The sequence below is a fragment of the Setaria viridis genome, chromosome 3 (genome assembly GCF_005286985.2).
Source record: "Setaria viridis chromosome 3, Setaria_viridis_v4.0, whole genome shotgun sequence".
Classification (NCBI taxonomy): Eukaryota; Viridiplantae; Streptophyta; class Magnoliopsida; order Poales; family Poaceae; genus Setaria; species Setaria viridis.
Window position 1 is genome coordinate 12,132,750 of NC_048265.2, and position 10,459 is coordinate 12,143,208.

Sequence of the window (10,459 nt, forward strand, 5' to 3'; positions counted from 1 at the left end):
TACGCCATTCCAGCGAAAGAGGCCCCGGGATACGGAAGGGGCTCGCACCCCCCGTGTGACGAACCTGCAGGCCTCCCTCCTCGCGACGAACCCTCCTCGATCCGGCCGGTAGAGATAGACCTCGATCGCGCGTTCGCGTCACGATCACCCTGCCTGCGGCCTGGTAAAAATACGCAGTTTCCGATCAGGATTTAGGAGGCAATAATGTGTCTTCGATTCCCGTCGTGTTTTGATCGCCGCCGATGTGGTTGCGTGTGTAGATGAGTTCGTCAGGATCGGAGACCGATTCCGTGGCCTCGCGGCGGTCCAAGAAGCCCAAGTGTACGCGCTGCTGTCCTCCCCACCTTCGTTCTCTCTGATTGATCTTTCGATTTCATCATCATATACATTCTGAACGCGTTTCTTTTTTTTGTAAATATCAGATTGTTTGTTTCTTTTTCACTTTGTGATGCGAAATGGTGAAGAATGAAGAGGATGTTGTTATTTGGAAACTTAGTGATTCGAAATTAGTTCCAGTTTTAACATCTCATCAAGTATCAAATGCCTAATGTCTTGGGGGAATTGATGCATGTTTCTGCGATTGAGGTCCCTTCGTTGTGTGCAGATTCCAAGTTTACACAGCAGGAGCTTCCAGCATGCAAGCCACTGCTGACTCCTGGGATCGTAAGCACTACACCATCTTCTGTACTTCCAAAGTTCTCAATTCTAACCATGAAGAATTGGCATTGCCTAGGTCATTGGCGCCTTCTCGCTTATTGGCATCGTCTTCGTCCCGATAGGTCTCGCTTCGCTTTCTGCATCACAGGACGTATGCAGCTTTCACGTTCATTCTGAAACCTCAATTGCAACACTATGTGATGCACTTGGTTGTCTGTTAACCTGATTTGCACACAGATTGTTGAGTTGGTTGACCGATATGATGCCGAGTGCATATCTGCGAACGACAAGGTCGGGTTCATTCAGGATACCAAGACAGATAAAGCGTGCACAAGAAAGATCACTGTGAGTACGCCATTGTCGACCTGAACCTGTTTCTTGCCTATGATCTCTTTGTGTAGCTTGCAAACTTCAAGCATTTGGTAAGTAAAACGATGGTGAGATTTATCGTCTTTCAGGTGCCGAAACCAATGAAAGGGCCAGTACACATATACTACCAGCTTGAAAACTTCTATCAGAATCATCGCCGGTGAACCCTAGAACTTCATGTTTTACATTATACAAACTCTGTCAACTGAATTTTGCGTCAGGTACAAACCAAACAGGCCATTGTCGGACTGAATGGCATGTAATGTTAACCCCAGGTATGTCAAGAGCCGAAACGACAAACAATTGCGGATGAAGGATTCAGCGAGTGTTATAACAAACTGTGAGCCTGAAGCCACCAGTCAAGACGGCGCTCCGATTGTGCCCTGCGGTCTCATTGCATGGAGCTTGTTCAACGACACCTACTCATTTTCTGTCAACAAGAAGGCCGTTGAAGTGAACAAGAAGAACATAGCCTGGGACAGCGACAAGAACAAAAAGTTTGGCAGCGATGTTTACCCCAGCAATTTCCAGAAGGGCGGTCTAGTCGGTGGTGCTAAGCTCAACGAGAAATTACCGGTAAGAGCAGAAGCTTCTTCTTCGATCTGTTCTGATCGATCAGAGCCATCATCTTGAGATGCTACTGAATCATTTCTTCCTTGATTTCGCTTGTGTTTTCCTTTTTTTCTCTTCAGTTGAGTGAGCAGGAGGACCTCATAGTCTGGATGAGAACCGCCGCACTCCCAACATTCAGGAAGCTCTACGGAAGAATCGAGACGGACATCATGGCGAGCGATGAAATCACGGTGGTGATCCAGAACAACTACAACACGTACAGCTTCGGGGGGACGAAGGCGCTGGTCCTGTCCACCACGTCCTGGATCGGCGGCAGGAACAACTTCATCGGCGCCGCGTACGTGGCCATCGGCGGCATCTGCCTCTTCCTCGCCATGGGCTTCGTCGTCCTCTACGTGCTCAAGCCAAGGTACTTCGTCGCGTCGTTGGACTGATCGTAATGCGCGACACTCTTCACGTGCGTGGAGCACATTTCTGGGTTTTTTTTCAACCAGAATATAAAATGTTGAAGCGGCTGTGTTGGTGCTTGGTGATGCTCCATTTCAGGACCCTTGGAGATCCCGCGTACTTGTCATGGAACAAAGAAAACCCAGACCATCCAAACTGAAAGACTGCTAAGCCCACTGTGCAGAGTGCATGTACACAGGAATTTGTCAGTGGCATGTCTACACAGCTGAAGTTCCTGTGAGTTACAAGTTGTTTGTTCTTCGTGTCCATTTGTTTTGTCATGCCCTAGATATACTAGGAAGGGAGGCGCGCTACGCCGCGCCTACTTCGTCCACGTGCATTACGCTTGCATGGTCGTCTCGAGGATTTAGGATTTTTTGTTGGTTTGTTGTTTCGATAGCTGGTGTTACGAACGCTAATGGGCTATGCAAATTACGTTTTCAATTCCTATAGTACTCCTTACATATTTATTTTTAATATTTGAAAGAAAGGCATGAAAGAAGTAGAGCTACAACATATGTAACAATGTAGATGACAAAAGGTACATATAGACATCAAAGAGGTTCTTCGTTAGGTTTCCATTTGCGATTTAGGGAGCATACATTCAACGTACATCATTGCGAAAACGACCTCAAACGGAGTAGGTACAGTAGTCCTAGAAAAGATAGATCAGTGATCCAAATCCTGGACAAAAGAGAATTAGCTAACTTTAGGCAGTGCAAGCCACATCAACTGAATGGATAATGTGGATGTACAGTAGTTCTCTTGTCTCATTGATTTTTCAAGTGTTCGTTGAGGATGATAACACAAAGCTGAGGCAATCATAGTTTAGTTGGTATTTGGTGTACTGCAATTAAAAAAGGCAAAAATTTTCAGAGGTTAAATGAGATAGGCTGGTCTCTTGCACAGGATATTGTTAGGTAACATATGAGGCTATGGATAAATGGGAATTAATGGGCGACTAAATTGAAATAGTTCAAAGCATCTAATTAGGGGGGGGGGATTGCTGCAAACAGACTACATCAAATTGTTACACCATGGAACCTGCTATCAGCGAAGAAATATCTTAATTAGGACTTAGGAGATGAAGGAAGGTGCAGAAGTACAAAAAGACTGGTACAATCAGATACAAACGTCAAGGTCTGTAAACACATACAATCTGTAAAATATGCAAAGAGGCACACAAGTGCAGGTACAAATAGAAAGGCTCATCATCATGAAAATAACTTTGGAACCCACGCACTTTGAATCGACACTGTTTTAATAATACTATAAGGAACTGAGAGTAGATAGTTATGTTAACATTGACTGACTAAGGTTCACATGGATAGATGCATATGATGAAATTCCTGCTGGTTGATAAAAAGGCGAAACAAAAGGCAATGTAAAGGTCATTCGCTTGCCATCTTTTTTTCCCCCTTTTTGAGAAATCGAAAGAGGGAAAAATAGAGGTCACCAACAACAACCGTCACAACAACACAATGTTACGGACCTTTGGAGTCTGCATTGATCTATCGATCAGGAACCTACCACAGAGGTCAACTCTGACGACACTAATTGTTTATGTATGCTCCAATGTATGCTCCAAGCACCTTTAGAACTGAACTAAGTTTAGACAAATTGAACATTTAAACCTATCATCATGAAATCTCCAACAAAAGCTACTACATGCCGTAAAGGATTTTTGTTGCTCTTAGAACCGCACTTGCAATTGGACTATTGGAGGCCACCATGGAAAAACAGAACAGTTATTGGCAAGGTTGCTTCAGAGCACACACAGCAAGAATTTGTCAAGCAACTCGTCTATGCTACAGCTCCAACCTCCAGCTCTGGTGCGTCAAATTCTTGTCCTGACGCCTAACCTAATGGCCCAACTACCGGAAATCACATCGATTACATTTTACACACATACGATTGGAACTTCCTACGATCCTTCCGAATGTGCAGAAAAATTGAAAGCAGAGGAGGATAATGAGCCATGTCCTAGCAATGCAACAAAGACAGAGGGATGCATGGCGTATGGTTTGCATACACGCAGAAGGTGCAGAGATCGTTAGCGGAGCGGACGGCGGCCTCGATGTCGATCCCAGTTCCCAAAGCCTTCGGCTGCGTCCACAGCGGAGAGATGAGCGCACGGGAGGAAGCAGTACTGCAGCTACAACCTGCAAAACTAAGGAAGATGCAGCTTACAGTTTCCCCTCAAAGACCGCTCGCGGCAGCACGCTGCTCTTGCCGCATGGCCGTGACTGGCAGCATCAGGTCGGCTCTAGCGGGGGATACCAAATCAAGTTGCTGCCTCAACATCTCCCGAGATGATGGTAAGGAGCCCGTTGGCTGGAAGAGGGGGAAGGCTGTTAGTGCAACCAAACGGAGGGTGGAGAAGAGGGACGGCCGCCGATGATGAATACAGGTCGGTTGGACTGAAAAGCCAGCTTGCAGGACCCCGCGACGACATCTAAGGAAGCGGAGGAGGTAAAGGATTATAAGAAGAACGCAAAGGAGGCGAGATCGTGGGGACGGATCTGACGAGGTGTTGGGACCTGGCTAAACTTTAGCACACGTTATATTGGATGTTTGGATACTAATAAGAAGTATTAAACATAGTTTAATTACAAAACTTAATTAGATTTAATAGATTCATGTCGTGAATTAGACTCCATCTGTGCAATTAGTTTTGTAATTAGCTCATGTTTGATCCTTCTAATTAGTATCCGAACATCCGATGTGATCCTACTAAAGTTTAGCACCACGTATCCAAACATCCTGGGGAAAAGAGAGAGGGGATGGCAGTAGCATTGGCAGCATGCGGAGGCTTCGATTTCTTTGCGACGCAAGGACGACGCCTCGTGTAGGAGGCACGTGAATTGGCGGACACGTGGCAATCAACGCCTGCCGCCCAGCATCGACGGCGCGATTGGCTACCAGCGCAATGCTGAAGCCACGCGGCGAGCAAGCATGCGCCGAAAACGGATGGTCCCCGATTCTTTATGCAATATAACTACCTACTATAGGTAGGCTTACGTGGTGATAAAGTTTGGACAAGTTTTAGATCCTATTTAGATACACAATGCTAAACTAGCACAGTGCTAAATTTTAGCACCATCAAATGGAGTGCTAAAGTTTAGTACTTGAGGTTGTTTGGATACAGTGCTAAAGTTTAGCACATTGGGTGAGAAATGACTACATTGCCCTCATTTATGACTGGCTTGGGGAAAAGTGGAGAGGAGAGAGAGGGGGCAACTAGGGAAAAAGTGAGCTTGGGGACCACTTTTAGCACCCATTAGCACCTTTTAGCACCCCTTGGGTGTGCTAAAGAAAACAAGGGTGCTAACTTTAGCACTCACCTTTTAGCACCCCTGTTTGGGAGTTCAAGTGCTAAAAGTGTGCTAAAAGTGAGGTGCTAAAGTTTAGCACCCCTTTCCAAACACCCCCTTAACCATGTAAAAAAGTTATTGGGAGCTGTTACCCTCCATAAGCTAACTGAATCAGCCTGTTCATCTCCAATATTGATACATGCCTCTACAGTTCTCCTGCTTGCTGTGACAGTGTGGGGGTAGCACTGCTTGCTGTGCTAAACGTGTGTAACCTTGATGCAAACTGTGTGTATAAGAGTATAGCCTAAAATCAGTTCTAGTATAGGAGAGAGAAAAATTTAGATATTTTAAAGCTGTCCTCTCAAACAGCATATCTAAAATTGACGACCTATAATCCTTTCTACAATCCTTTCAGGGACTAATTTACAAATAAAATCTTTTTTCAAGAACTAATTCATAACTTACACTCATCTTCTTCGACTCTTCTTCCTCTCATCCCGTCGTCGGCTCCCACCTTGAGCCGCCGCTCGCCCCACCCATGCAGGCGTGCAGCTCCTCTTCTTCTCCCTCTCTCCTCCCTCGCCGCCTTCTCCTCCTTCCCCCGCCGCCCCTCTCCTCCCAGGCCCGGCGCCCTCTATTCCCTCCCATTACCTCCTCTGCTCACCCACATCGGTATCATGGCAACCTCGCCATCCGAGCTCGAGTCAATTTGGCATGGCAGCTCGAGTCGACGACCACGATCACGATCTACTCCGGGTCAATTTGGCATGGCAGGTCCACTCGTCATCGGTTTGGTGCGAGATACTCCGTGTCGTGTACGTATGCAGCTCGGTAGTCCGGGAGGCTGGAGAAAAACCGAAAAACAACGGGGCCTTCGCCGTCACAAGTCGGGTGAAAAGCAGCAACAAAAAAGAAGTCGGATGAAAAGCAAGGGCGAGACGACCGCGCGAGGGAATGGAGAGCTCCCCACGCAACGCAATCGCCGTGCTTGCTTGACGTTTCTGCCCGTCTGACCGTGATCTATGTAGAAACAGAACGTCCTAGGTGGGGCCAAATCACCCAAAAGTGTCGTTCATATGTCGTGTCTCGGCTCACTACTGGGCTACTGGCGGCTCGGAATCGTCTAGTCAGGCAGTTGCCATTTTTTAGGCTTATGACCTTCTGAATTTTTGTATTTCGTTGGGGGCGCCAGGATTCAGGAAGGAGGAAATTTGGGAGCATGCGTATCAGCATTCAGCAAGGATGTATGGAAATTCTTTCTTTCTCTTATTATCTAGGTGGGCGCTCCTTAACCGTATAATAATTAGCATATGAATTATAGATCAGGCCATACAGATTTAGTACCATTAGATTTATATTTGAAAAATGCTTTTATGTGATGTCAATTTCAAATTCATAAATGTGCAATGCACGTGGAATTTGGAGCTAAAGAACCGTGGTGCATGGTATTTGAGGCAAAGGTACAACTGATCAGCTATCCATCTGATGATGTTTCCCAAAACTTAGCAAGGTGTCGTAGTAAAGAAAGTTGACTTAATTAGTGTTTCTGCACTCAGCAGCACGTGGAACTAAGCCTCACATACAGAAATATCTTGATAGTTAGTGGTATATTGGCCTGCAAAGGATATAAGAATTTTGCAAACTGAGAGTAGCTAGGTTGATTTTCTTATGGTCTACTTAGGTTTAAGTCTCCGGTTCGACGGCATAATCGTCGGAGTAGTAGCGTGCATGTATACCAGCATTCACATTTATGTACCGTGCTAAAGAAAAAAAAAGAAGAGAGAATTTCAGAAGGAAAAAATAAAGGATAAGCTTTTGAAATTTGGCAGAAGATCTTTATATGAAAATATGAAGTATTGCAAGGTCCAATTTGTAAAAAAAGATCTCCGTTAAACCTGAACCAGAAGAATTAGTGGCGGCAGAGGCAGTGTCAAAATGGCACAGCGCAGTCCCGCAAAGAAAAGCAAACCCCTTGCCGCCGCCCCCCCCTCGTTCGAGTCCGATCTTGCTGGAGGTTAACCAATGGCTCCCCCTCTCCTCTCGCCGCCGCTGCTCGCCGAACCACTCGTGGCGCTGCCGCGCTCTTTCCCCTGCTCCCGCCCCACACCGCAGCTGGCCACCGTCGGGTTCGCCGGAGCCGTACGGAGCGACCGGCAGGGGAGCTGGAGCGCGCGGAGAAGGAGGGATCTCAGGATCCGTGCCACTGCAACGGAAGCGGATTACGAAAGGCCGGAGGAGGATGTCGCCGACGATTACTACTCCGTTCTGGGTGTGGTAAGTATACGCCGGAACCTTTGGTTCGCCATTTAGCAATCACTTTAGTTTATTTAATTTGGTCAAAGAGGAAATAATTAGTTCTTTGGAGTAAACCACTGTGAATAATCGCTAAATTATTTTGTCTTGGTAGCAATAAGTTCGTAATTTTGTTAACATGCTATATAAAGTTTTGGGGAAGAATCAAAATGCTACTTTTACTTCCAAAAAGGGGGGAAATGATTACTTCTTTTCTTTATCTAGGTTCAGATAATACTCCTGATCTTATTTGTCTCTGAGATAGTGAGTTTGCTCCTAATATGGGATTCCTCTACCACCAGATGCCAGATGCAACCCCTGAGGAAATCAAGAAGGCATACTACAGTTGCATGAAAGCGTGCCACCCCGACCTTAGTGGGGACGACCCTGACGTGACTAACTTCTGCATGTTCATCAACGAGGTTTACTCGGTAAGAGCCAGCAGTCAAGTCTTACATTTATGCAGCTGCGTTTTTTTTTTTGCGGAATTTTTGCCCTGAAATTTGTCATTGCACTGAACTAACATGGGGACTGGGGTGCGTGAGAGCAGGTGCTGAGCGATCCAGCGCAACGTGCAGTGTATGATGAGATCCATGGGTACACAGCAACAGCAATCAACCCTTTCTTTGATGACAGTGCACCCAAGGATCATGTGTTCGTTGATGAGTTTACCTGCATTGGTATATTGATAGCTCTCTTCTGAATAGAAGATTCTCTTTTGGATCATGAGGAGCATAATTCATTTATCTTTGTGGATGCACACCGCTGCAGGATGTAAAAACTGTGCCAATATCTGCCCTAACGTCTTCCAAATTGAGGAAGATTTTGGGAGGTCAAGGGTCTACTCCCAGTCAGGTAGCACAGAACTAATTCAGGATGCCATTGATAGCTGGTGAGACTTTTAAGTGCTTAAATCTTTTCAGTTGTTAGGTCTTGTAGTTATACACAGCATTATTGAAAGCGTTCTTGCAAGTTATTCAGATTTCAGAACAGATAAGTGAATATGTTGCTTATGTTTTCCAAGTTATGCGTATGCTAATGTTTCTGCTCCAAACTTTCTTCTATTTTCATTCTCAGCCCAGTCGATTGTATCCACTGGACTTCCGCTGCACAACTATCACTCCTCGAGAATGAGATGCGTAGAGTAGAGAGGGTGAATGTAAGTAGACTTTCTGTCAGATGGAACTTTTAATTCTGTGTGGTCTTTGTAGCTTTATTGTCATGTTTGACTCTAGAGCAATTCCTTCGCTTAATATGCATTTCTAGATAAGTGATGTATACTGTATATTGCAGTAATGAATTTATAATTGAAGAATTCTCTGGTGGTATTATCCGATATTCTTCTAGCAGTACATTAATCGAAATTTTAAATCTGAGCAGGTTGGTTTGATGCTTTCTGGTATGGGAGCTTCAGTTGATGTTTTTCGGATGGTAATTATCTCTTTATTCGTGTAGTTTTTTTCTGCTTTGTCTAATTTACCCCATGGCATGCTCTCAAGGTTCCAGTCTCTTGTCATGGATGTAAATTGTAAGAAAAATGGCCTCACAAACTAACTTAATTTCTCTGTATGGAAAAAATCAAAATAATATGTTCGTACCATACAATCAATATTGTGGTTACCAAATTGCAATCGTATCAGTAGTATAATTTCTTCTGGACCTCAACACTGTTTGTCTGTCTGTTGTTAAATGTCAACTTATATTGATATATTTTCTATCTGTGGTAGGCAAGTGTTCGCTGGGAAAAGAGGCAAGCAAAAATCTTGGTACTACTCGTTTCTACACCTTATGAAATGATTTTTAAAATACAAAATATAAATGTTTTTAATGTAATTCTGCATATTTTTACAGGAAAAGGTCAGAACACGGATGGTGAACCAAGAGAATTCGGACACAGGCAGGTCTTGGAGCGATATCTGGGGACCCCCACCACGAGATGAAAACAACGGTAATGCTACTAGATTGTCAGAACTCAGAAGTACCCTGATTACTTTGTAGCATTTGAAATTCGCATCGACTTACTGTCTGTGTATCAACTCTTGTATTGTTGAATCTGATTGTTCCTGGTGCGTGCTGTCAGAGGAAGAAGCATCAGAGAGAGCCAAGAGGGCGGCTGCTGCTGCTAGACGTTGGCGAGAGTTCTCAAGGCGAGGCGCAGACAGGCCTCCAACATACAAACTTCCAGAGGCAGTGGGCAACAAGGATTAGCCCACAGAATAGAGAAACACGTGGCATTATTTGGCGAATTTTGGCTACCTGTACAGTGTCATTGTTTGTAGCTCCCAGCCCACACCCACGCTCCATTTGTAAATCTAGACGTAGTGATGTTGATAACCTGTAGAAGACAAGCACCAAATGTATTATATATACATTCAAGGTGTAATAAAAACAAGTGCACATATATGTACATTCACCGTTGCAGTAAATATATAGTACATTGTAATCAAAGGTCTGTTTCCGCCTTTGTGTGTGGTTGTGCAGATGAATTCCGGGGCAAATTTCCTTTGGCAGCAGCCCCAGCCAGCAGCACATCTGCCAAAGGAGAAGTTGCCCAGCAATGCAGCTGCACATCTGAATCTCACGCTCAGAAACCAATTGGGGCTCCCCGTATGGTATGACTATTTGTCCCGTGTGTGTGCAGGCAGGCACACATGGTATCGATCACTGTGCAGGGGTTCTATTTATCCTCCTGCTGCTGCTGCTGCAAGGGCACGATGAGCGGATGAGGAACCGAGGATATGCTGTAGAACAATGCCTTGGTCCAGGACTCTAGATGATGCCCACCTATGAGAACAAAGGCAGGCTGA

General features: G+C 45.1%; 2 protein-coding genes across 2 annotated transcripts; both read left to right on the forward strand.

Annotated features, from left to right (window-relative positions):
* LOC117846870 (ALA-interacting subunit 3) lies at positions 1-2,436 on the forward strand. Its single transcript, XM_034727979.2, has 9 exons — positions 1-163; positions 261-321; positions 605-663; positions 734-808; positions 895-1,002; positions 1,116-1,186; positions 1,302-1,602; positions 1,719-2,008; positions 2,146-2,436. Exons 2-9 carry the CDS (start codon positions 261-263, stop codon positions 2,204-2,206), a joined length of 1,026 nt encoding a protein of 341 aa, XP_034583870.1. The 5' UTR covers positions 1-163; the 3' UTR covers positions 2,207-2,436.
* A 4,872-nt stretch (positions 2,437-7,308) lies between these two features.
* On the forward strand, positions 7,309-10,100 carry LOC117846869 (uncharacterized). Its single transcript, XM_034727977.2, has 9 exons — positions 7,309-7,634; positions 7,955-8,083; positions 8,203-8,332; positions 8,424-8,544; positions 8,730-8,811; positions 9,033-9,083; positions 9,380-9,418; positions 9,504-9,600; positions 9,733-10,100. The coding sequence occupies exons 1-9, from the start codon at positions 7,383-7,385 to the stop codon at positions 9,858-9,860; spliced, it is 1,029 nt and encodes a 342-aa protein (XP_034583868.1). The 5' UTR covers positions 7,309-7,382; the 3' UTR covers positions 9,861-10,100.
* Positions 10,101-10,459: the final 359 nt, after the last annotated feature.